Source organism: Scyliorhinus torazame, chromosome 3 (genome assembly GCF_047496885.1).
Source record: "Scyliorhinus torazame isolate Kashiwa2021f chromosome 3, sScyTor2.1, whole genome shotgun sequence".
Taxonomy (NCBI): Eukaryota; Metazoa; Chordata; class Chondrichthyes; order Carcharhiniformes; family Scyliorhinidae; genus Scyliorhinus; species Scyliorhinus torazame.
Window position 1 is genome coordinate 235,665,741 of NC_092709.1, and position 27,675 is coordinate 235,693,415.

Below are 27,675 nucleotides of genomic sequence, written 5' to 3' on the forward strand. Positions count from 1 at the left end.
TGCTTAATGCAGTTGGGGGAAATGAATTGCACAATGTGGAACTAAGAAATAAAAACCAGGAATATCTTAGATTCAATTTTTGGTATGTTCTTAGTTTGCTATTCTTAAGTGGTATACAGTTGTTATGAAACTGTGCCACCTGGCTAGGTAAGGCAGAAAAAACAATTGTGAATAATGTTTTCCATTGGCTGACATCAAAAAAAGATGGGTTTTTGTAACTCGAGGTGGGGTAAAAAATTTAATTACACATATTGACTGAGGAGATAAGTGTGATTATGGCACAATGTTGTATTTATAAACAGAGACACCAATGAAGATTATTATTAAAGCAAAGTAATAAACATGTCACATTTCTAAATGAATCACTGTCCAAAAAATACAATGTGAATTAGCAAAAAGTATTCCCTTTGTAATGGGCAAACTGGTTGCAATTATCTGGTACTGCTGTGCAATCGCAGGGTTAAATACAGGCTGTATAATAGACCTCCAATTATTCCAAGAGGAGAAGCTAAGCTCTCAGGTCATGGGCGCGATCTAACCCAATTGGTTCTAAGTGTGGTTAGAAGCAGGAATCACCAGGTGTTGGCCGAGCGGCGAGGCCGTCACTGGTATCGAATGTTAATTAGGCCACTAAATGATGCCCCATGGGCTGCAAATAACTGTCCCGCCAGCTGATTCACCAGGACTGCACCTGGCAGCTTTCCGCTCACGAGGGAGAGCAGCACTGAAACCGATCCCACAGAGTAAACCCAAGACAGCACGCATCCATGCTACCACGTTGACCTGTGCCGCGATTCGGGGATGCCTACAGGCTAGGCTCATGGACGAGGGTGAGTCCAGGAGAGGTATCCTGTTCCCCCAAGGGGGTCGGAGGGTCAGCCACAAGGCAGCCAGTGCCACATGGGATGCAGTGGCTGTCAGCTTGGGGAGTGTCACCAGGAGGCCACCACCCAGTGCCGCAAGAAGCTCAATGACCTCCACCGGGCCGCACGGGTGAGTTGGAATCGGCCCGCTGGCACCGGTCCCAGCTCTGCCCCCCCCTCCCCGGGTTACTCTGCACCTCGGCACCACCCCTTCGGCATAATGCTGCGCCCATGCCCCAGCACACCATGGCACCCACCAGTACATCCCACCTATTCCAGCACCATGAGTGGTGGTGTCCAAGCATTGTTCAGCCAGTGAAGGCCATAGCTGACAGCCTCGACAGCGTGTACCAGTTGCTGTGGGGGGGGGGGGGGGTTGGGGGGGGTGGGGGGGTGGGGGGAGGCATTGCTGAGGCACTCAAGAGCATGACCCGTTCACTGAAGGCCATGTCCCAGATGCAAGTGGGCATTGGCGAGGCGCTGCAGAGCGTGGCCCATTCACAGGGGAAATGGCGGAGGTCATCGACACCATGATGTGGATACTGACGTCATTAGCCAGGACCTAGGCGGGTGCCCGTCATCCCCCAAGAGCCATCTGGTAAGCCTCGGGTTCATTTGAGGGCTTGAACGGGGACTTATGTGGCATATCTCAACCAACAGCTCACAAGTCATCTCGAAGATGCAGGGGATCTCCAAATATTCCAGGATGTAGCTGTCGTGCACACTCCCTGGGAAGCATGCACACACATGCATGATCTTCAGGTCATGGTCGCACATGGGTTGGACGTTTAGGGAGTGGAATCCCTTCCTGTTGATGAAGGGCACTCCTGTCAGCCTGTGTGCAAGGCGCCATGCGTGCCATCTATTATCCCCTGTCCTGGGGCATCCCGGCGATGGCAGAGAATTCTGCTGCCCAGGCATCTTGATGGGCCTGGTCCAGGTCAAAATTTATATCGTCAGCTGCCTGGGCAAACAGGGTATCCGTGACTTCACAGATATGCTTGTGAGCTATTTGTTGAGATGTGCCACATAAGTCCCCGTTCCAAGCCCTCGATCGAACCCGAGGCGTAGAAGTTCAGGGCTGCGGTGACCTTGATGATCACTGGGAGCGGGTATCTTCCTTCTGTACATAGTGCCAAGTCCGCGAGGATGTGGCACAGGTGCGCACTATCCCCATGCTGAGGCGAAGCCTCCTGTGGCACATGCTGTCCAATATAAGTTTGAAAGACCAGCGATGCCTGTACACTTTGTGCCATTACCGGCCTTCCCCTCTGGATCCCTCCCTGGCCTGATGGGTGGTTACGTCCTCAGGGTGTGGGGTGGGTTCTTGCACATGGGCCGGCACCTTGAGCCTCTATCGATGCCGCTGCCTTCTCCATTTCTAGCCACCTGGCCTGCCAATGCCACTGCGAGGGCAGCTTCCCCGCTGCCCACAATATCATCCATCATGTGATATCTTAAAGAATTGGAGAGATTGAGGACAGACGATCATCCATGGCTTCCACCCCGGTCCCGCGGGTCCCCCAGGTCTCCCCCACTCTCACACATCCCCTTCCATTCCTCATGGCACCATCCAAAACGCCCTGCATATGCACCCCGGCCTCAGCGGTGGCCCCTTGGGACTGGACCCCAGACCCTGTACCCCAGACATCCGCTGGTAACATTACTGGACCGGGGACTGGTTCCCTCCTTGGTCTACACACATACCCTCTAGTCGCAGGGATGTCCCCAGTGCTGTGGCTCAGTTCTTGGGTGTTGGAATGTTGGCTGCTGCCTCTGTGATGTTGATGTCCCCCAGAGTTCAGGACAAATGTCCAGACCTCAGAGTCTGATTGGGATGCTTGGCTGCCTGCTTCATGGCATGCCTACCTATGGAATCAACTTGGGAGTTGTGAAGTGGTCACATTATTACGAGTTGCTAATTCCCTATTAGCAACAGCCTTCAGCTGTGCGGCCAACAGCCAGCACGGTCAGTGAGAGTTAAAGTGACTTTCAACATATTGCCAAGGGTGGGGCTCTGACACGGGGGTGTTTATTGGGACACACAGGCAGAAACTGGAGCCACCCCCGTTATGGGTATAAACGATCCGGGGTGGTGGCATGCTGGGCTAGCGGCACAGGACCACCCAACCCCCGCTCAAGGGCCACCCCCAACGATGGCAGCCCAACCCCCTGACCAAACCCGTCCCCCCAGAGGTTCCCCCACCCCTCCACACACTGGGGCAGTGGCCCCAGTGCCCCCTGGCTGACTGCCCAATTCTGAAGATGGCTACCCGCCGCCTCGGACCCCCAAAGTAGCCACTCTGCTAGCTTTACCTTTTCAAATAGGTGTACTAAATGGTGCCCACGTTACCGCTCGCTGGGGAGACTGTTAAATCACAGGTGGCTGTTCAATAGGGGGCTCTTCCCATTAATGTTATGGAGATTGGACTTAATTGGTGATTATTGATTTCTCTCCACGCTGTGGCGGGATCCGGATCTCGTCATTGGGAGCGGGACTGTTAAATCGGAAACCATTCGACGCCCGGTGTGGTTTCTGATTTCGGCCTCTCCCGTTACCTAACCACCCTGCCTGTTTTGCGCCCAGCGCGACCAGGCCGATAAATCATGCTGTTGTGTTTTGTCCTTTATACCTTCTGAAGGAATGAAAATGAAAATCGCTTATTGTCACAAGTAGGCTTCAAATGACGTTAATGTGAAAAGCCCCTAGTCGCCACATTCTGGCGCCTGTTCGGGGAGGCTGATATGGGAATCGAACTGTGCTGCTGGCCTGTCTTGGTCTGCTTTCAAAGCCAGCGATTTAGCCCTGTGGAAGAGGCAGCCGGGGGAGGGGGGGGTGGTCAGGTCAGGCCCCGTAGGTGGGGATCCAGCGGATGCCAGGTCCCGGAGGGAGACTGTGTCCTGGCACCCGTCGGGGTGTGCCACGTTAGCGTACTGTGGGTTCGCGTGAAGGAGGTGGAACCTTTCGACCAAGGGGTCCGACTTATAAGTCCGCACATGCTTGTGAAGGAGGACGGGTCCAGGAACTGGTAGCCATGTTGGGAGCGAGACCCGGAGGTGGACTTCCTGGGGAAGGCAAACCCACGTTGAGGCACAATCAATTTGACTGGAGACAAAGTTGAATCCAAACTGAGGCTTTATTAGTATCAGATGTGTGGCCTCCCACAGCAGCTGGTGAAATGGCTGCGAGCTGGAGGCCACGCATATTTATACCCTGCCTCCTGGGCGGAGCTAGCATGCAGGGGCCACAGGTGAACCTGTAGTGCAGGTTCTACCATACAACCTCTAATATCAGAACACAGTGGTTTACTACACACGTTCATGTGGGGTCTCGTTAATCGCGGTGCAGCGGAGTGATCAGATGGAGTGGAGCGCGTTGGGGAGGACCTCCTGCCAGCGGGATGCCAGGAGATTTTTAGAATGCAGGGCCAGAAGGACGGCCTTCCAGACCGTCCAGTGCCCCCTCTCCACCTGGGGTGTTTCCCCGGGAGTTGTAGCTGGTCGTCCTACTCGAGGTAATGCCCTTGCTGAGCACGAACTGGGGCAGCTCGTCGCTCATAAAAGAGGATCCCCGATCACTGTGGATATAGGTGGGGAAACCGAACAGAGTGAAGGTGCTGTGGAGGGCTTTAATGACCGTGGCAGAAGTCATATCGGGGCATGGATGGCGAAAGGGAACCGGGAGTACTCGTCAATCACGTTCAGAAAGAACGTGTTGCAGTCGGTGGAGGGGAGGGGCCCTTTGAAGTCCACGCTGAGGTGTCCAAAAGGGCGGGAGGCCTTCACCAGGTGCGCTCGATCTGGCCGGTAGAAGTGCGGCTTGCACTCTGCGCAGACCTGGCAGTCTGTGGTGACGGTCCAAACCTCCTCAATGGAGTAGGGCAGGTTGCGGGCCTTGACGAAATGGAAGAACCGGGTGACCCCCGGATGGCAGAGGTCATAGTGGAGAGCCCGGAGTCGGTCCACTTATGCGCTGGCACATGTATCGCGGGATAGGGCGTCAGGGGGCTCGGTGAGGTTCCCCGGGCGATACAAAATCTCGTAATTATAGGTGGAGAGCTCGATCCTCCACCTCAAGATCTTGTCGTTTTTGATCTTGCCCCGTTGTGTGGTTTTGAACATGAAGGCAACCGACCGTTGGTCAGTGAGGAGAGTGAATCTCCTGCCGGCCAGGTAATGCCTCCAATGTCTCACAGTTTCCACAATGGCCTGGGCCTTCTTTTCGACAGAGGAGTGCCGAATTTCAGAGGCATGGAGGGTGCGGGCGAAGAAGGCCACGGGCCTGCTCGCCTGGTTGAGGATGACGGCCAGAGCTACGTCCAATGCATCACTCTCGACCTGAAAGGAGAGGGACTCGTCGACCGCGTGCATCGTGGCCTTGGCGATGTTTGGCTTGATGCGGTTGAGGGCCTGGCGGGCCTCAGCCGTCAGGGAAATGAGTGGACTGAATGAGTGGGCGGGCCTTGTCCGAATAATTAGGGACCCACTGGGCATAGTAGGAGAAAAACCCCAGGCATCATATCAGGGCCTTGGGGCAGTGGGGGAGTGGGAGTTCCATGAAGGGACGCATGCGGTCGGGGTCGGGCCATGGAACTCCATTTTCCACGACATAGCCAAGGATGGCTAAGCGGTTGGTGCGGAACACGCATTTCTCCTTATTGTATGTGAGATTAAGGAGTTTGGCGGTCTGGAAGAATTTTTGGAGGTTTGCGTCGTGGTCCTGCTGGTCGTGGCCGCAGATGGTGGCGTTATCTAGGTACGGGAAGGTGGCCCGCAGTCCGTAACGGTCAACCATTCGGTCCATCTCTCGCTGGAAGACCAAGAGCCCATTAGTGACGCCGAAGGGAACCCTAAGGGAGTGATAGAGGCGGCCATCTGGTTCGAACGCAGTGTATTGGCGGTCCTCCGGGCGGATGGGGAGATGGTGGTAGGCGGACTTCAGGTCCACTGTGGAAAAGACCTGGTACTGTGCAATCTGATTGACCATGTCAGATATGCGTGGGAGGGGGTACGCGTCGAGCTGCGTGTACCGATTGGTGAAAAAAATGAAATGAAATGAAAATCGCTTATTGTCACAAGTAGGCTTCAAATGAAGTTACTGTGAAAAGCCCCTCGTCGCCACATTCCGGCGCCTGTTCGGGGATGCTGGTACGGGAATGATGGTCTGACTGTAGTAAATGACCATCCTGTGCTTCTCCCCAGTCTTTACTACAACCACTTGAGCTCTCCAGGGGCTGTTGCTGGCCTCAATGACCCCTTCCCGCAGAAGCCGCTGGACCTCCGACCTGATGGAGGTCCTGTCCTGGGCACTGTACCTACCGTCTGCTCCTGGTGGTGATGGGTTTGCATTCCGGGGTGAGGTTCACAAACGGAAGGTGGGTCGACCTTAAGGGTCGTGAGGCCGCATACGGTGTGGGGGGGTAGGGGTCCGCTGAATTTTAAGGTTAAGCTTTGGAGGTGGCACTGGAAGTCCAGGCCGAGTAACAGGGCAGCGCAGAGGTGGGGGAGGACTTAGAGCCGGAAGTTGCTAAACTCTACGCCTTGGACGGTGAGGATCGCGATGCAGTGCCCACGGATTTCCACGGAATGGGATCCGGAGGCCAGGGAGATTTTCTGGGTGACTGGGTGTGCCGGGAGGGAGTAGCGCCTTACCGTACTGGGGTGGATGAAGCTCTCCGTGCTCCCGGAGTCAGAAAGGCAGGTCGTCTCGTGCCTATCGATCTTCAACGTCGTTGTTGCAGTCGCGAGGTTGCGGGGCCGAGATTGGTCCAGGGTGATCGAGGCGAGCTGCGGCAGATGCTGGGAGGCCACGGGCTGGTCAGAGGTGGTGGAGATAGCAGCAGGCGTTGATCGGCCAGACGAGCAGGGGTCCTGAGACGGAGTCCAAAATGGCGCCGAAGATGGCGGCGCCCACGGGGCGCACATGGCGGGGGACATCAAAGATGGCGGTGCCCACGGGCCGCACGTGGTTTGCGGTGAAGAAGATGGTGGCGCCCGCGGGCCGCACGTGGCTGGCGATGAGGAAGATGGCGGCGCCCCTGGGTCGCACGTGTGGGGTGCAGGAACGTCGGGCCTGGAAACAGCGGCAACTGACCGAGCCTGGGAAACAGAAACAAAGTGCCCCTTCTTCCCACATTCGTTGCAGGTCGCGCTCCGCGCCAGACAGCACTGCCTGGGGTGTTTGTTCTGCCTTGATGCTACCTTTGTGCCTTGCCAGATCCAGCTTTCATTATCTGGGTATCCAGGTGGCCAATGATTGGGCCTCGCTTCATAAATTAAACTATGCTAGTCTGATTAATGGGGCCAATTGTGACTTACAGAAGTGGGATAACCTCCCCCTGTCCTTGGCAGGCAGGGTTCAGACTATTAAAATGAATGTCCTCCTGGGGTGTTTATTTTTCAGTGTCTCCCCACTTTCCTCCCCAAGTCCTTTGTCAGAGTTAACAAATTAGTGTCCTCTTCCATTTGGATGGATCCATAGGGGATTTCTCCTCAGAGATAGACAGTCAGTTTAGTTTTCTCCAATTTATTATATTATTATCAGGCAATCAATACTGAGGAAGTATTGGGGTGGTTTAGTGATCCAAGTTCCATATGGGGACAAATGGAGGTGAGTTCTTGTAGGGGTTCTAGCGTGGGTGCATTAGTAACTGCCTTGCTGCCATTCTCTCCTGAAAGATTTTCTTTGAATCCAGTAGTGGTGTCCACCCAGAGAATCTGGAATCTAGCTCTCATGTCTTTGCTGGTCGCTAACTGCAATAATCACCTGTTTTTGCCAGCAAGTTTAGAATCAACATTTAGGTCTTGGGGGTGAAGGGTTTGGAGAGATTTGGGGACTAGTTTTTGGAGTGAGGTTTTGCCAACTTTGAGGAGCAGTCAGAAATATTTGAATTCCCTAGTTCCAATCGTTTAGATATTTTCAGATTCATGATTTTTTGCGTAAAGCATTTCCCTCTTTTCTCTTGCACCATCATCCTCCCTGTTGAGGAGGATTTTGGTCGGGATTCTCCGAGCCTTTGCGCCGAAATCGCACTTGGCGTGGGGGCGGAGAATGGGGGGCGGGGTTCTCTGATCCTGAGGCTAAGTGCCAAACGCCGTTGTAAACGCCGTTGCATTTCACGATGGCGTCAACATGCCCTCAGGAGCAGCGATTCTGACTGGGGGCCAGCACGGCACTGGAGCGACCCATGCCATAGGCACCGTGGGTCTGCGCTTGCACAGTGCGACCGGTGCGATTGCGCGCATTCACGGTGGCTCCCTTCTCCGCGGCGGCCCCGACGCACATGGCTTGGGCTACAGGGGACGGTGCGGAGCAAAAGTGGCCCCCAGCCCGAGAGGCCGGCCCGCCGATCGGTAGGCCCCGATCGCGCGCCAGGCCACAGCGGAGGCCCGCGCCAGGGTCGAGCCCCCCCCCCACCCAACCCCACCGCCACCAAGCCGCTCCTGGACGGATGCACCAGGTAAGACCACACATGGACGGCACCGGCAGGACTTGGATTTTTTATGCGGCCGCGCGGCCCATCCCGGGCGGAGAATCGCCGGGGGAGGCCACGTAGAGCGGCCCCTGACCAGTGCCGCGCCTGGGCCAATGCCGCCGATTCTCCGCTCTGCAGAGAATTGCCGGACAGGCATCAGGGCGGCGTCGTGCGATTCGCGCCCGACCCGGTGATTCTCCGGCCCGGCGTGGGCTGAGAAAATCCCGTCCAGGGTCTCAGACCCGCAGCACCGGAACGCAATTCTCCGTGGACTGGAGATGCGGCGCCGGTCGGGGACCATTGAAAGAGGCCCCCGCGGCAATTCTCCGTGATCAACTGGCCGAGTTCCTGCCGAGTTCCGTCGGCCAGGTTCCAACCTGGTTCCACCCGGCGGGAGCTCGGACTCGCGGCGGCGTTGGCTGTCCTGGTGAGGGGGGCGGGGGGGATCAGACTCCTGGAGGGGGGGGGCTCCATGACGGACAGGCCCATGATCGGGGGCTGCCGATCAGCGGGCAATCTGGGGGGGGCTATCTTCTTTCGCGCTGGCCCGCTGTGTGGCTCCGCCATGTTGCATGGGGGCCAGAGCTAAAACATCCGCCGCGCGTATGAGTGGACCCACGGCCGGCCGCCACGCGCATGTGCGGACCTGCGGCCAGAAATGCAGGGCCCCGTATGTGCAGCAGCAGCTGCGCAGCGCACGCCTGGGCCCTGCTATCCCACATAGAACCAGAGAATCACTCCGGACTTTTTGAAAAAAGTCTGGAGTGATTCCTTTCACTTTCCCGATCTCCCTCGCCACCTCCTGCTTCCTCAACTGGTGAGCCAGCATCCTTCTCGCCATATTCATACACCGTCCATTTTGCCCTTCCCAACGGCCCCCTGCCCCTCGCTGATCAACCTGGGCCAGCCCCCAGCTCACGTCCCGCACCTCCTCAGGCCCACCCTCGGGTGGCCACCGTCATCGACCTTCCCTATACCACCTTTTAAAAACCCCTCCCAACACCAACCCCCCTCACTCTAACCACCTGCTCACCCCCCACTGCGCTACTGTGAACTAGCCCGCCCAGCTAGCCTGGTAGCCCCTTCCCATGGCACCTAGCATCCTACCCCCCATTTGTTCCCCTCCCCCCACTCATCCTCCCAGTGCAAACTTAACAACCCCCACCAACCCCCATCAAGACAAAACAAAACAATAACCCAAACAAACCCCAAAGGAACAGAACGGAAACATCTCCTCCAAAGTTCAGTGTCCTCATCTCCTGCCAGTTCATTGACCCTGACAAAATCCATTGCCTCCTCCAGTGTCCCCAAATAGAGCTCCCGACCTTCATAGGTTACCCACAGGCACACCGGGTACAACATTCCAAATTTCACTCCCTTCTTGAAGAGGGCTGCCTTTACCTTATTGAAGCTCGCTCTACTCTTGGCAAGCTCCTGGTACACCCGTAGCTCTCTGCCCTCCCAGGTGCAGCGCCTCATCTGCCTGGCCCACCTCAAAATCCGTTCTTTATCCAAGAATCGGTGCAGGCGCACCACATCGCCCTCGACGGCTCATTTTGCTGCGGCTTCCTCATTAGCGCCCTGTGTGCCCGGTCCACTTCCAGGAGTCATGCAAATGCCTCCTCTCCCAGCAGCTTCTCAAACATCCGCGCCACATACGTGCCAGCGTCCACTCCCTCACTGCCCTCCGGTTGGCCCACAATCTTCAAATTCTCCCTGCGTGACTGATTCTCCAGATCCTCCACTTTCTCCTGTAGCCGCCTCTGTTGATCCCGCATCAACCCCATCTCCACTGCCATCGGGGCAAGCTGTTCCTCGTGCTCCCCCACCGCCTCCTCCACTTAATGGATCGCCTGGCCCTGGGCCTCCAACCTCGTCTCCATGCAGTTGATCCCTGCCTTTATTGGGTCTACCATCTTGGCCAGGTCCTCCAATTTCTCCTTCCTCTGCTGGGTGAACGTCTCATTCAGGAAGCCCACCAGCTGCTCAGTCAACCACAGGATCGGTCCCTGACCCTCCGCCATCTTCACCTGTGTTGCAGGTACCACACCAATTTTCACTGACTGTTCACTTCTTTTTCGACCACTTCTGGTGCACGAATCCATCCACCGGTGGGACACCCTCTCCCTCCACCCCATCTGCACCTTTTTCAATCACGCAATCCACCCGTTAGCCGGGGAAAAGGTCTGAAAATTCCACCACAAGCGGGAGCCACCAAATGTGCAACCACTCACACCATGGCTGCCACCAGAAGTCCAATGGACCGTAAAGCTTAAGTTATTGGATATGAATCTTGCTGGCAGACTAATATTTTAATGTTAATATTGTAATAACGCAAGGTATTTTAAATGACTTTACAGACAAGGTAACAATACTTCCGAATAACTTCAGCTAAGCACTCAAGTTGATACATTTAATTATTTTTCAATGGTACCGAAGCAACCCTAGTCCAGCTCAAACAGGGGATTGTCTACAGCATCAGAACACTGAAGATTACCATTATTGTCAAATCATGTAGTATTTTTTACTCGTTTTATTTGTTCTTCTTGGCAGAGTGGAAATAGGACCATGACTTCTATCATTCTGGATCATCATCTGAGCCCCTCTATAATAAACTATGATGATGAAAATGGAAAGACAAGTGTGCATATAGCAGCAGCAGCTGGATACAGTGATATTATCTTTGATCTGGCAAGAATTCCAGAATGCAACCTGCAACCACTTGATGTGGATGACAGGTACTACATGCATGTCATTTCATTTAATTTCATCTACTCCAAAGTGATGCAAAGATCATTTCATTTCATTTCATCTACTTCAAAGCGATGCAATATCTTTCTGCGTTTAATTAAAATTTTCAGGACTATGGGAAACCAGTACAACACTTATTTAATATACACTTGTGACTAACATGCTCCAGCATTCCTGGATATTTGTCGAGCATATTAATATTGTCCTCATTGTCACTGCGTACTGGCTATCTAGATTCATCGAGGACATAAAGTAACCTGTGATATAAAATGTTTGATAAATAACAATGTGTTATGGGCTATTGTTTAGAGAACCCCAAAGTGTATCATGGAGTTCACCTGACCCGCAACTTTTAATAGATTGTGGTCTGGGGAGCACATGGCCCACTCTACAGGCGTGGTACAGCAGAAATCGAAAAGTATTTTTTAAAGCAAAACAATGTTTATTCTATAAACTCAAGTTAACCTTTTTAAAACATACAGTGAACATCTTAGCAACCATTAATTCAAATACAACCCCCAAAGACTACAACACTAAAGTAATCCTTACTTTCCTTTTAACATCCATATGACTTTAAAAAAAACTTTTTAACAGAAGTACATCTGGTTTAAATTCACTACTGAGAACAGTTATCACTCTCAATTCACCGAATGATAAAGAGATAGTCTTTACGCGGCAGAAAGAACGACATTGCACCTTCTCTGGCTGACTGCAGCTCCAACACTGAAACAAAACCAAAAAAACACAGACACACCCAAGCTTTTCTCAAAGTGAAACAAAAAAGCGGAGCCAGTGCTCAGCTCCACCCACACTCTGACATCACTGCAGTAACATGAGCAGACAAACATTTCTTAAAGTGACATTCTCATGTCACCTCCCCCCACAAAAAAAAACCATTAACTTCAAGATGGTTTCATTTTTCACCTTTCCACTTTCCTTTAAGAAATGCACACAGTAAATATACTTTTTCATTTCAAAAAACAACACACGCAAACAGGTATAATAATGTAGTCCATTTTTTTGTTCTTCTTCCTCCAACTGGAATCCTTCTCGATTGACAGTCTCTTTGAACAAGAAGGTCTCTGCACGATCCATCCATTCCTCTACATCTCGGCATTTTTCTTTAAAGTCAGATACCTTCGTTCAATCTGATCACAGAGTCCCTCGTAATTCTCCAATACAGGAGCATTGGTTATCACAGCTTTCAGGCAGTCAAATGCCCGTTGAAACTCTGCTGTCCACTGAAATTTTTGAAGTTTCTTCAGCAAGTCCATCAGTGGAGCTACCACGCAAAAACATTTTCACAAATGTTCGATCAAATCCACTCATGCCAAGAAATCGCATTATTTCCCTTTGTCTTTAGGGCATTGGAAACTCCTCATGGAAAGTGACTTGGACTTTTCCAAATTCGCTTTTGGCTAGGTTTACCACCAAACCTGCCTCCTGAAGTCGATCGAATAACTCCATCAGATGTTTTAAATGTTCTTTCCATGTCTGGCTAAAAAGTACCAGATCGTCGAAGTATACCGCACAATTGGGTAATCCTAAAACGACTTTGTTAGTTTACCGTTGAAATGTGGCTGGGGCGTTTTTCATGCCAAATGGCATAACTTTGAATTGGTATATACCATCTGGAGTCATAAAAGCTGAAATCTCCTTCGTCCTTTCGGATAAAGGTACCTGCCAGTAATCTTTAAGTAAATCCAATTTTGAAATAAAAGCTGATTGTCCCACTTTCACAATGCAATCCTCCAAACGTGGGATAGGATAAGAGTCTGTTCTTGTAACTGCATTGACCTTTCTATAGTCCACACACAACCGTTGGGTACCGTCTGGTTTAGGTACCATCACTATGGGTGAGCTCCATGGGCTGCAACCCACTTTAATTATGCCATTTTTAAGCGTACTCTCTAGGTCTTTGTTAACCTGTGCCAATTTTAAAGGGTTAAGTCTATATGGATGGTGTTTGATTGGAATAGCATTTCCCACATCTACATCATGTTTAGCATTTTAGTACTTCCCAATTTATCTTGCCCATGTGATATCAATAACTCTTTCAGGTCAGTCCGTTTTTCCTCTGGAAGGTAACACAACAATTTATCCCAATTTTTAAGAACATCCTCATTTTCCAATTTAATTTGAGGTATGTGAAATTCAAAGGCATCTGGATTTGGTTCATCACTTTGAGTGAGAATCATTAAAACCTCCTTCTTTTGTTCTCCTTCCCTTTCAAAGCACCTTTTAAGCATATTCACATGACACACTCGGTGAGTTTTCCTTCTATCTGGAGTTTTTACCACACAATTCACCTCACTTAATTTCCTTTCAATCTGATAAGGTCCACAAAACTTTGGTTTTAAAGGTTCACCTACCACTGGTAACAATGCTAAAACTTTATCTCCACTGGCAAAACTACGAACTTTGGATTTCTTGTCCGCTACCCGTTTCATCACATTTTGTGCAACTTTTAAATGTTGTCTAGCCAATTCACCTGCTCTATTTAATTATTCCCTAAAATTTGACACGTAATCCAATAATGTATTTTCCGATTTCTCACTCACCAATTTTTCCTTAATCAATTTAAGTGGTCCTCTTACCTCATGACCAAAAATTAGTTCAAAAGGACTAAATTTGGTTGACTCATTAGGTGCATCCCTAATTGCAAACAGTACGAACGGAATTCCTTTATCCCAATCCTCTGAATAATCGTGACAATAAGCCCTCAATATTGTCTTTAATGTCTGATGTCACCTTTCTAATGCTCCCTGCAATTCTGGATGGTACGCAGTTGATTTAAATCTTTTGATTCCTAAGCTATCCATAATTTCTTTGAACTACCTTGAGGTAAAATTCGATCCTTGATCCGATTGTATTTCTGTGGGTAGTCCACATTTAGTAAAGAATTTCAGTAACTCCTCCACAATCTTTTTAGCTGTAATATTACGTACTGGAATGGCCTCTGGAAACCTAGTTGACACATCCATTATAGTCAAAAGATATTGATTACCACTTTTCGTTTTAGGAAGCGGTCCTACGCAATCAATTAGGATCCTTGTAAAAGGTTCCTCAAGTGCTGGAATGGGTATGAAGGGTGCTGGTTTTATCACTGCTTGAGGTTTCCCTGTCACTTGACATGTGTGACATGATTGACAAAATTTAACTACATCTTTATGTAGTCCAGGCCAACAAAAATGTTTTTGGATTTTAGCTTGAGATTTCCTTATTCCCAAATTTCCTCCCACTGGTATCTCATGTGCAACTGTCAACACCTCATTTCTATACCCTACCGGCAATACTACTTGATGAACTTCTGCCCACTTTTCATCCGCCTGCATTTGTAAAGGTCTCCATTTTCTCATCAAGCCATCACATTTACAGTAATAACACTCTAGTATACACTCAGATTCCTCTTCCATGTATGCTTTCTGATACATCCGTTTTATTTCTATATCTTTCAGTTGTAACTCCGCCAATTTTCCTGAACTAAAAATATCCACCTCATCCTCCGCCTGTCCTTTTTCAACCATCAGATCAAAAATCGTTTCTGATAATTGCACTTCAACTTCATCTTTATCTTCACTCTCTGATTTCTCCTCTTGTCTTAACCTGTGACTTTGCAACCTTGTTACTACACAATCTGGAAAAATCCCAGGATACTCGTCCTTCAACAGTTCAGTTGTCTGATTTTCCACTGGCTTATCAACCACAGTAGGCATCACTCCCACCTGCGATCCAGCTATATCATTACCCAAGATAAACTGTATTCCTGGACAAGATAGTTTCTCTATTACTCCTACTACCACTTCACAACTCTTCACTCGACTTTCCAATCTTACCTTATATAGTGGAACACGACTCTTCTCACCCTGAATTCCACATATTACCACCTTTTCTGGCAATATTCTTCCCAGACTACATAACTCCTCATCTCTTACCATTAAAGATTGACTAGCTCCCATATCTCTTAAAATTGTGACTTCTTAACCTGCTCCTCCTGATACACATGAGTAAACTTTACCCCACAAGTAAATTCTTTAAAGAGATCTGACACCTTATTATCAATCACCTCTTGATCAGGCTGTACAATCTTTTGCACCTCCTTTGCTTCACTTGGGCTTTCCTTTGCCACTTTAACAAACCCCACTGTCTTCTCCTGTTTTACCACATCAGCCTTCCCAGTGCTTTTCTTCAACCACCAACACTGTAACTTTACATGGCCTAGTTTATTACAGTGAAAACATTTGAAACTTTTCATTTCTTTTCCACCCTCCTGGATTTCTTTTTTAATCTGAGGTACACTCTCCTTATTATCTCCCATCAGATCACCTTTACCTCTACCACTTGAGTATTTCTCATTTCCCCAGTTTCTATCCCTCACAGGCTGAAACTGATGTCGGAAACCAAGCTTTGATTTATGAACTAATTCATTATCATCTGCCGTTCCTGCTGCTAATCTCGCAGTTTTAACCCTCTGCTCTTCCACATGAGTTCTCACTACATCAGGAATTGAATTTTTAAAGTTCTCCAAAAGTATAATTTCTCTGAGAGCTTCATACGTTTGGTCTATTTTCAAAGCCCTTATCCACCTGTCAAAATTACCCTGTTTGATCCTTTCAAACTCCCATGTATGTTTGACCAAATTCTTTCCTTTAATTTCTAAACCTTTGCCTGTAGGCTTCAGGCACTAATTCATCTGCACTTAAGGTGGATTTTGTCACCTCTTCTTACGTCCCAGATACCTCCTCCGGTTCTGATGCAAACACTTCACTCGCCCTACCTACCAGCTTTGTTTGAATCAGTAATACCCACATGTCCTGTGGCCATTTCATTTGTTTAGCCACCTTCTCAAATGAAATGAAAAAGGCTTCTACCCCCTTCTCGTCAAACCTTGGCAATGCTTGGACATACTTAAATAGATCCCCACCAAGCCTTCGACTATGCCACTCTTTCCCTTTATCCTCATCACTATCCTCAAACTGTACATTTCCCTTCAAATCCGCCAATCTTAACTGACTGTCATGTTTCATGGCCATTTTCTGAAGTTGAACCTCTCTCTCTCTTTCTTTTTCCTCTCTATCTCTTTTGTATTCAAGCTGCTTTAATTCTTTCTCATGTTCCATTTGTTTAATTTGTAACTGAAATTTTGCCATTTCCAATGAGTCAGACTGTATCTCAGGCAACTTTAAATGCTTAGCCAGTGCCATAATTACCTCACCTTTTCGCATTTTGTCAGGTAATGTTAACTGCAATGTTTTTGCTAAATCTAACAGTCAGCTTTTAGTCTCTCTCCGTAAGGTACTGCGTGTGACCGTCTCCACTCCCAAAAACTTCAGAGCCTCTGAAAGAGCCATTGTCCACAGCACACTCCCTATTTAAACTGAAATAACACACCTGACAAGCCACCACAATATGCTCACCCCTCACTGTCTTTAAGTTCACAAAGCCAATCCAATAGATAGACTTTTATCCCGGACTAGCCCCCAGTTTGTTATGGGCCAGGGTTTAGAGAACCCCAAAGTGTCTCATGGACTTCACCTGACCCACAACTTTTAATAGATTGTGGTATGGGGTGCACGCGGCCCACTCTACAGGTGTGGCACAGCAGAAATCGAAAAGTATTTTTTAAAGCAAAACAATGTTTATTCTATGAACTCAAGTTAACCATTTTAAAACATACAGTGAACATCTTAGCAACCATTAATTCAAATACAACCCCAAAGAATACAACATTAAGAAATCCTTACTTTCCTTTTAACATCCATAAAACTTTAAAAAACTTTTAAAAGAAGCACATAGGGTTTAAATTCACAACTGAGAACAGTTATCACTCTCATTTCACCAAATGATCAAGAGATAGGCTTTACATGGCAGAGAACAACATTACACCTTCTCTGGCTGACTGCAGCTCCAACACTGAAACAAAACCAAAAAAACACAGACACACCCAAGCTTTTCTCAAAGTGAAACTAAAAGCAGAGCCAGAGCACAGCTCCACCCATACTCTGACATCACTGCAGTAACATGAGCAGACAAACATTTCTTAAAGTGATATTCTCATGACAAATGTGTCTGCACTGAATGCACACTGGTGGTGATTTCTCAGCTCAGTTTCCTGCGGACACAAATCCCGTTATAACCATTAACTCTCGTGAGAGGGCCATAATGAAATTTGGACCGGGCAGATCTCAGAATGAGCTCTTCCCCATCTCCCGTCAGCGATGTTATCAGGTTCAGGCCGAGCGAGGTTGTGAACTTGATTATCATGCATTCACATAAAGTTAAACATACCTAAACAGCATAACCTTCTGGATTCACCGTATGTCCCCCCCGTCCCCGTCCCCTCAAGCCGGTATGTGATACCTGGCGGGTATCACAACTGCTTTGCAGCATTCCAGATGACCACATGGAGGCAAGTGTAGCTCCAGTGTGGTCAGGGATATGGCAGGGTAGTGGCGGGGCAATGATGGGGGGGGAACCATGATATGGCACCACACTGGCAGGGGCGGAGGGGTGGGTATTGCTGGAGCCAAATAATTGGGGTGGGAATTGCTGGCGATGATGGATCGGGGATGGGACAGGGGTGTCCCGATGTACATGGGGAGAGGAAGGGACTGTCTCTTAACATTAAATCTCTGCGGAGCCTGGCTTGCCTGCATCTATAGGCCCCACCCCTCAAGAAAGATGGCGCAAAACACACCCCTGCCTTTTTTTGACCAAGTGTCAGAAGGTCTGGAGAGAGAACCTGGCTCTTCTCTGGGGGAAAACTTGCCAGTTTTCAGTCAGAAACTGACACTTTGTCATTTTTTGGAAAATTTTCACCCATTGATAAAAAGCTTCTTCTCAGTTGAGGTGAAAATATTAAGCTCGTAGTATCCATGTCCGCTCTCTGCAAGTGCAACTCAGCCAGTCCAATTTTTCTTAGCCCTGAAACTCTTTTCTCTTCAGATAATTATCCTTTTGAAGGCCACAATTGAACCTGCCTCAAACAGTGCATTCCAGATCCTAACCACTCACTGCATAATAAATGTTTTTCTCATGTCACCTCTGGTTCTTTTGCTTATCGTATAAATCAGTGTCCGGTAGTTCTCAATCCTTCCACTAATGGGAACACTTTCTTGCTATCTACTCTGTCCAGTCCATTCATGACCTTGAACTCCTCTCAACATTATTTTCTGTAAGGAGGACAATCCCAGCTTTCCCAATCCATCCATGTAACTGAAGTCTCTCATTCTGAAACTTTTCTTGAGTAACTTTTCTGTACCCTCTCCAATGTCTTCATAGCCTTTCAGCGCCTGAATTGAATACTACTCCAGCTGGGGCTGAACCAGTATTTAATAAGTGTTCATTATAACCCACTTGCTGTTGTACTTGTTTCTCTTTATAATCCTGTATGGGGATCCCATATGCTTTATTAACCATTTTCTCAACTTGCCCTGCCACCTTTAATGATTTGTGTACATATACACCCAAATGCCTATGCTCCTGAACTTTGGTTAAAATTGCACCCTTTTTTGTATATTGCCTTTCCTCATTCTTCCTATCAAAATGTATCACCGCATGCTTCTTTGCATTAAATTTCATCTGCCATATATCCGCTCATTTCACCAGCCTGCTTATGTCCACGAGACATATATCACAATCTCCTTACAGTTCACAATAAACCCAAATTTTGGGTAGTCTGCAAATTTTGAAATTGTACTCTGCAAGCCCAAATCTAGATTATTAATGTACATCAAGAAAAGCAGTGGTCTGAATACCAACCCCTGGGGAACTCCACCACATACCATCTTGCAGTCTAAAAAACAACCATTCACCACTATTCTCGGTTTCCTGTCACTCAACCAAGTTTGGAAGTATGCTGCCAGTGTCTCTTTTATTCCATGGGCTTCAACTCTGCTGACAAGCATGTTTTATGTAGCACTTTATCAGATGTTTTTGTAAGTCCATGTACACCACCACAATTGTGTTACCCTCATCAATCTTGCCTGCTACCTCATTATAAAACTCAATCAATTTAGTTAAATACAATTTGCTCTTCACAAATCCGAGCAGGCTTTTTAAAACTCTTCAACTGTTACAGCCAGGTGAAAAAGAGTTAACTGGCTCCTCTCTATTCAATCTCCTTCATTGGTCACAACAAAGGTTAAGTTTCTTTTTCACTTGGATATCCCTTTTCCAAATCAGAATGTATTTAACTATTTAAGCTGTGAGCAATAAGGAGCCAATCAACCAAGGTCTTCTTGAGTCAAAGAAAGAGAAAATGTATGTACCACAAAGCTTGAGAAAAATAATAAAAACGTGACATCAAGTATTTGGCCCATGCACACACACATACAAACACACGCATCAGAAATAAGGCGAGTTAGAGTCCAATAAAAAAGATAAAAGAATATACAGTTCAGTATACTTTGACTGTCCTTGAGGCATAGATTTTAAAATGTGGCTGATTTAGGTTAGCTGGTTTCTTGGATGTGATCAGATGTAGAAGATGTTGCAAGTATTACAAAATCTCGGTTTGCTGGAAGGTTTCTGGTAAAGTTAGTTTTTTGAGAGGGAGGGAGAGAGAGAGAGCAGCCTTCAACCTGCTTTCTTTACTGAAGGCTTTCTTTATACAGCCTGTGCCATTTTCAATTTCTCTCAAATGACTCGGCAGCCTTCCCTTGAAATAGGAATATAGGAATGCAGGAGTAGCCCATTTGTCCCCCCGAGCCTGGTCCATCATTTAACTAGGTCCTGGCTGATCTTCGAGCTCAACACCATCTTCTCGCATTATTCCATTATCCCAATATTCCTTGGTGTCATTGGTATCTAGAAATCTATCAAATTCTCCTTCGAACATACTCAACAACTGAGCCTCCACAGCCCCTTGAAGGAGACACCTCCCCTCAACAGTGGGAAACTAGGGGGTAAATCCTTTCTGCATCTAATCTTCCAAACTCCTTAGATTTTGGAACGGTCCCAATGTTTCGGAAAACAGCCAATTTAACATCTTTATTCAAGCAAGAAGGGAGACAAAAATCAAGAAACTACAGGCCAGTTAGCCTCACAATTGTCAAAGGGAAAACGCTAGAAACCAATATTAAGGAGGTTATACCAGGATACTCAGAAAAGTACTTAGGGCACAGTGGGGAGAACTGTTGCTTCACAGCGCCAGGATCCCATGTTCGATTCCCAGTTTGGGTCACTGTCTGTGCGGAGCCAGCATGTTCTCCCTGAGTCTGCGTGGATTTCCTCCGGGTGCTCCGGTTTCCTCCCACAAGACCGAAAGATGTCCTGTTAGTGAATTGGACATTCTGAATTCTCCCTCTGTGTACCCAAACAGGTGCCGGAATGTGGCGACTAGGGGATTTTGCAGTGTTAATGTAAGCCTACTTGTGACAATAAAGATTATTTTAAAAAATCATAATTTGATCAGGCAAAATCACATGGGTTTGTGAAAGGGAAATTGTGTTCAACTAATTTAAAGAGGTTTTTGAAAAGCAACAAGCAAGGTGAATCTTTAAATGTTCTGTACCTGGATTTCCAGAAGGCATTTGATAAGGTGCCACATCAAAGGCGACTGTATAAGATACAACTATGTGTTTTAGAGGCAACAAATTGGGAGTGAAATGTGATTGGTGGCTAACAGGAAGCAGAGAGTAGTGATAAATTGGTCTTTTTTGGGTTGGCAAGCTGTGACAAGTGCAGTACCACAGAGGCACAAATCCCAGTCGGCCCTCATTCGTCTGCCCCCCAGTGCTTTGTATCTATGGGTTGTGTTGGTGTGAAGCATATCTTCTCCACACCAACATTGTTTACGGGAACTGTGGCATTTCACCCTACCTAAGTATTATTCAGCCATAAATTGTGAATAGCTGGGGCCAAGCACTGACCCTTGTGGTATCCTATTAGTTACAGCCTGCCAACCTGAGTATGATCCATTTATCCTAACTCTCTGTTTTATGTCCATTAATCAGTCCTAAATCCATGCCAGTATATTTCTCCCAATTCCATGAGCTGAAATGTTGCTTATTAACCTCCTGTGTGGGGCCTTACTGAAAATCCAAATACAGCACTTCACCTGATTCTGCCTTATCTATTCTGATTGTAATATCCTCAAAAAGCTCCATCAGGGGACTTCCGGTAGCAGTCATGGAGTGAGTGGTCGAACATTTGGTGGCTCCTGCTCGAGGTGGAATCTTTTTGTCCTTTCCCACCTGATTCAAGGAGTGTGTGATGGTGTGAGGTGTATGAACTCTTAGGAATTGCAGTACTCCATTGGTGGGGCCGGTTTATGGCTTACCAGACAAGGAACATAACAAGTTAGAGGCAGCAGTTTGAGTGAGAGATTATTCGAAGTCCGACACAGGAAACGTTGCCGGAGGATGCTAGGGCGTTGTTGCCAGCGCAGTGATCTACTTTTGAATGCGAAGTTCCAACAGCAGAGGCAGGAGGCCTCAGAAACAGAGGCTGGAGGTGCAGGGTCTGGCCCACCAGAAGGTCGAGGGGTTGTTGGGGAGTATGAGGACCAGCTTGTCTCATTGGTGGCAGTGATGGTACTTATGGAAGACAGCCATAAGTGGTTAAGGGAGAAGGTAAAGTAAAGAACCGTTCCAGGAGGCAGAATCTCCGGATTGTGGGACTGCCTGAGGGGGATTGAGGAAACGCAAGCCACAAAGTATGTGACGAGTATGTTGGAGGGGATGGTGGGGGAAGGGATCTTTGACCATCCGCCCAAGTTGGATCGAGCACATAGGATGCTGTGGAGGAGGCCAAAGGCAGGGGAGCAGCCGAGGGTGATGGTGGTACGGCTACATCGTTTTCTCCATAAAGAGAAGATACTGTGATGAGCGGAGCAAACAAAAAAATGCTTCTGGGAAGAAAATGTAGTGAAGATCTACCAGGACATAGGTGAGGAGTTGGCCAGGTGGCAGGCCGGTTATTTGGATCAAGCCTGCCCTTTACAAGGAAAGGGTGGAGTCTGGGGTGTTGTATCCTGCTCGTCTATGGGCCACGCTCCAGAATCAGGAGTTTTATTTCAAAACGCCAGAGAAGGCAAGTGAATTTATGAGAGACCATGGACTGGGAGGTGTGAGAGGACACTGAACTTTGGAGACGCTAAAGTGGGGAATATGGGTTTACACGAAAGATGGAGGGTTGTATTTAACAAATATGGGTGTGGAGTGGATGAGTGAGTTTTTTACTGGTTTTGGTGATTTGCGGGTAGTTGTGGGGAAAGGGGTAGATGGAGGCCTCGAGTGGGGACCACCATGCTGGCTGGTTGGCTAGTTAATGGGAGTGAAGTTCAGGGGTCGACCTGTGGATGGAGTGGGGGAAGGGTGGTTGAGTTTTCTTTGTTTTTGTTTATGAGGAGGAACGAGGGGGAGATGGGGAAGGATGCTGACATGGGTGGTGTTGATATGGCGCAGTTGGTTACGTACATACATAGATACATAGAAGATAGGAGCAGGAGGAGGCCTTTTGGCCCTTCGAGCCTGCTCCGCCATTCATCACGATCATGGCTGATCATCCAACTCAATAGCCTAATCCAGCTTTCTCCTCATTGCCTTTGATCCCATTCTCCCCAAGTGCTATATCTAGCCGCCTCATGAATATATTCAAAGTTTTAACATCAACTACTTCCTGTGATAATGAATTCCACAGGCTCACCATTCTTTGTGTGAAGAAATGTCTCCTTATATCTGTAGTGATATGCATCACTGTATATACACAAGAGGTTAATGTAAATACACTACAACTAAGTAACCACTAGAGGGAGCACCAGAGATGTATATAATGGACAAACAGGAAGTCAAGGAGCACTGTTCACAGGAACAGCAGCTAGTGAGCAGGACACAGACAGACAGCTCAGATATAACAAATAGTAAAAGCGCTGGAGAGAGAACAAACTCACACAATAAAGCATCTACTTGAATTGTAAGACTACAAGCTTTATTCAGACACAAGGAATAATACAATATCTGTCCGAAATGGTTTACCCTGAATCCTCAGACTATGATCCCTGGTTCTGGGCACACTCATCATTGGTAACATCTCCCCCGCATCTACCCTGTCTAGTCCCGTTAAGTCTCTGTGAGATGCCCCCTCATTCTTCTGAACTCCAGCGAGAACAATTCCAACCTAGTCAATCTCTCCTCATATGATAGTCCCACCATCCCTGTAATCGGTCTGGTAAACCTTCGCTGCACTCCCTCGAGAGCAAGAACATCTTTCCTCAGAAAAGGAGATGAAAACTGCACACAATACTCCAGGTGTGGCCTCACCAAGGCCCTGTATAATTGCAGCAACTTATCCCTGCTTCTATACTCGAAACCTCTTGTAATGAACACCAACATACCATTAGCCTTCTTTACCGCCTGCTGCACCTGCATGCTTACCTTCAGCGACTGGTGCACAAGGACACCCAGGTCCCACTGCACACTCCCCTCTCCCAATTTACAACAATTCAGGTAGTAATCTGCCTTCCTGTTTTTGCTTCCAAAGTGAATAACCACACACTTATCTAAATTATACTGCATCTGCCATTGATTTGCCCACTCACCCAATCTGTCCAGATCATGCTGTAGGATCCCTGCATCCTCGTCACAATTCACCCTCCCGCCTAACTTGGTATCAACTGCAAACTTTGAGATCCAAATCATCCAAATCCAAATCATTAATATATATTGTGAATAGCTGGGGTCCCAGTACCAATCCCTGTGGTACCCCACTGGTTACTGCCTGCCAATTTGAAAAGGACCCATTAATCCCTTCTCTTTGTTTCCTCTCTGCCTACCAGTTTCCCCAATCCCACGCGCTTTAATTTTGCCCAATAATCTCTTATGCGAGACTTTGTCAAATGCCTTCTGAAAGTCCAAATATACCACATTGACTGGCTCCCCCTTGTCAACTTTACTGGTTACATCTTCAAAGAATTCCAACAGATTTGTCGAGCATGATTTTCCCTTCATGAATCCATGCTGACTCTGACTGATCCTGCCACTGCTTTCTAAATGTTCCGCTATAAAGTCCTTGATAATGGATTCAAGCATTTTCCCCACTACCGATGTTAGGCTTACTGGTTTAGAATTCCCTGCTTTCTCTCTACCTCCCTTTTTGAATATCAGAATGACGTGAGACACCCTCCAATCTGCAGGAACAGTTCCAGAGTCTATAGAATCCCGGAATATGACCACCAATGCATCAACTATTTCCAGAGCCGCCCCCTGCACTCTGGGGTGCAGGTCCTCAGGCCCTGGGGATTTATCCGCCTTCCAATCCCATCAATGTTCCCAGCACCATTTCTCTACTAATGTTGATCTCCCTCAGTTCTTCCCTCTCACTAAATCTTTCATTTTCCAGCATTTCTGGTATCTGATTTGTGTTCTCTTTTGTGAAGACAGAACCAAAGTATGTATCCAATTGCTCAGCCATTTCTTTGTCCCTTATTATGCATTCCCCTGTTTCTGTCTGTAGGGGGCCTAAATTTCTCTTTATCAATCTCTTTCTCTTCACATATCTATTGTTTCGGTGTAACATCGTGGGCCGAAGGGCCTGTACTGCGCTGTATTGTTCTATGTTCTATATCTATAGAAACTCTTAGTGCCAGTCTTTATGTTCCCTGCAAGCTTTCTTTTGTACTGTACTTTCCCCTTCTTAATCAATCCCTTTGTTCTTCTTTGCTGAATTCTAAACTGCTCCCAATCCTCAGACCTATTATTTTTCTTGGCCAATCTGTATGCTTCTTCATTGGATCTGGTACTATTTCTAATTTCCTTTGTAAGCCATTGATTGGCCCTCTTATCCCCTTTGCTTTTGTGCCAGAGAGCAATGAACAATTGCTGTAGTTCCCCCATGCGTTCCTCGAATATTTGCCATTGTCTATCCACTGACATCCCTTTAAGTAACTCTCCCCAATCTATCAAGGCCAACTCACGCCTCATATCTTCATAGTTCCCTTTATTACGATTCAGCACCCTAGTCTCCGAATCAGCTACTTCACTCTCCATCTTAATAAAAAATTCTATCATGTTATGGTTGCTCATCCCCAAGGGGTCTCGTACAGTCAGATTGGTAATGATTCCCTTCTCATTATACAGTACCCAGTCTAAGATGGCCTGCTCTCTAGTTGGTTCCTACACATATTGGTCAAGAAAACCATCCCGTACACACTCCAGGAATTCCTCCTCTACGGCATTGTGGCTAATTTGATTTGCCCAATCTATGTGATGATTATAATCACCCATGATCACTGATATTCCCTTATTACATGCATCTCTAATTTTGTGTTTAATGCCATTCCCAACCTCACCACTGCATTTTGGTGGTCTATATATGACACCCACTAATGTTTTTTGCCCCTTGGTATTTCTCAACTCTACCCATACAGATTCCACATTGTCAATTCCACATTCCACATTGACTTCAGGAAGCAAAGTACTGTACACACCCCTGTCAGCATCAACGGGGCCGAGGTGGAGATGGTTAGCAGTTTCAAATTCCTAGGGGTGCACATCTCCAAAAATCTGTCCTGGTCCACCCATGTCGACGCTACCACCAAGAAAGCACAACAGCGTCTATACTTCCTCAGGAAACTAAGGAAATTCGGCATGTCCACATTGACCCTTACCAACTTTTACAGATGCACCATAGAAAGCATCCTATCAGGCTGCATCACAGCCTGGTATGGCAACTGCTCGGCCCAGGACCGCAAGAAACTTCAGAGAGTCGTGAACACCGCCCAGTCCATCACACGAACCTGCCTCCCATCCATTGACTCCATCTACACCTCCCGCTGCCTGGGGAAAGCGGGCAGTATAATCAAAGATCCCTCCCACCCGGCTTACTCACTCTTCCCAACTTCTTCCATCGGGCAAGAGATACAGAAGTCTGAAAACACGCACGAACAGACTCAAAAACAGCTTCTTCCCCACTGTCACCAGACTCCTAAATAACCCTCTTATGGACTGATTTCATTAACACTACACACTGTATGCTTCATCCGATGCCAGTGCTTATGTAGTTACATTGTATATGTTGTGTTGCCCTATTATGTATTTTCTTTTATTCCCCTTTTCTTCTCATGTACTTAATGATCTGTTGAGCTGCTCGCAGAAAAATACTTTTCACTGTACCTCGGTACACGTGACAATAAACAAATCCAATCCAATCCGATCCAGAGGTAATATCCTTTCTCACTACTGTGTTAATTTCCTCTTTAACCCGCAGTACCATGCCACCACGCCTTCTTTTATGCCTGTCCTTCCTAAATACTGAGAACCCTGGGACATTCAGTTTCCATCCCTGGTCACCCTGCAGCTATGTCTCCGTAATCCCAATTATATCATACCCATTTATATCTCTCTGCACGATTAGTTCATCCATTTTATAGCAAATGTTCCGGGTATTAAGGCACAGAGCTTTTAAGTTTGTATTTTTCACATTGTTTGTCTTGCTCCCAATATTTTTCTCTATTGGTTAGGAGAGGATTGCAGCGGACATCTTGGGGTCGGCCCGGGACGAGCGCTGCGTGGACCTGGGGGCGCTGGTTAATGGGGGGGCTATGGATGATCGGCGGGGGCTGGGGGGGCCTCTCAACCCAGTTGATTAAGTGGAACATACGTGGCCCGGTCAAAAGGTTGCACATTTTCGCACATTTAAGGAGATTGAAGGCGGATGTTGTGTTTCTTCAGGAGACGTACCTGAAACTGGGGACCAGACGATGCGAAGGAAGTGCAGGGTGGGGCAGGTGTTTCACTCGGGGCTAGATATGAAGACAAGGGAGGTTGCAGTGCTGGTCAACAAGAGGGTGGCCTTTGAGGTCGGCAGTATTGTAACCAATCCAGGGGTAGGTTTGTGATGGTTAGCGGGAAGCCAAAGGGGGTGGTTGGATTGGAGTATTTGGCGATTGCGGTTTCTGATCATGTGACACACAGGGCAGATTTGCAGGTGGGGCATTCGGGCCACACAAGTACCAGGCAATGACCATTTCCTACAAGAGAGGATCTAACCATCGCCCCTTGATATTGAATGGCATTACCATCGCTGAATCCCCCACAACCACGCCGGCGACTAACTCAACTCCTGACCCCACTTCCTCTAAAGCCTGTCCACCATCTACATGGCACAAGTCAGGAGTGTAATGGAATATTCTCCAGCTGCTTGGATGAGTGCAGCTTCGACAACACTCAAGAAGTTGGACACCATTCAAAAAAAAAAGCAGCCTGCTTGAGTGCTCCCCCTTCCACAAGAATTTAAAACCTCCACCACCGCCGAACAGTGGCAGTGTGTGTACCATTTGCAAGATGCACGGCAGTAACTCACCAAGGTTCCTTTGATAGTGTCCGTGATTCTCCAAAATCCCGGCTAAGTGTTGATGCTGGCGTAAACACCGGGGTGTTTCACGCCGGCGTCAACTGGCCTTTTGGCCCAGCGATTCAGTGGCCCACATGGGGCCAGCATGGTGCTGGAGTGCTGCAAGCAGCGCCAGCGCCGATACCTGGCCCTGCACTGCCGGTGCGATCCGCGCATGCGCGCGGTGGCCGTTTCTGCGCCAGCCCAAGTGCGTAGTGGCCGTTTCACTATACAAGGTATAGTGTTCAATTCTG

At 47.9% G+C, this 27,675-nt stretch overlaps 1 protein-coding gene and 1 pseudogene across 2 annotated transcripts in view; one reads left to right on the plus strand and one right to left on the minus strand.

Annotated features, from left to right (window-relative positions):
• The window catches only part of LOC140409001 (putative nuclease HARBI1 pseudogene), a 378,119-nt pseudogene that overhangs the window by 126,802 nt on the left and 223,642 nt on the right, over positions 1-27,675 (minus strand).
• Positions 1-27,675, plus strand: part of ankrd55 (ankyrin repeat domain 55) — a 169,508-nt gene that overhangs the window by 79,479 nt on the left and 62,354 nt on the right. For both annotated transcript variants that reach the window (XM_072497012.1, XM_072497013.1), the window contains one exon: positions 10,892-11,076. In XM_072497012.1, the coding sequence (XP_072353113.1) occupies positions 10,892-11,076 (185 nt within the window). The remainder of the gene's footprint in view (positions 1-10,891; positions 11,077-27,675) is intronic.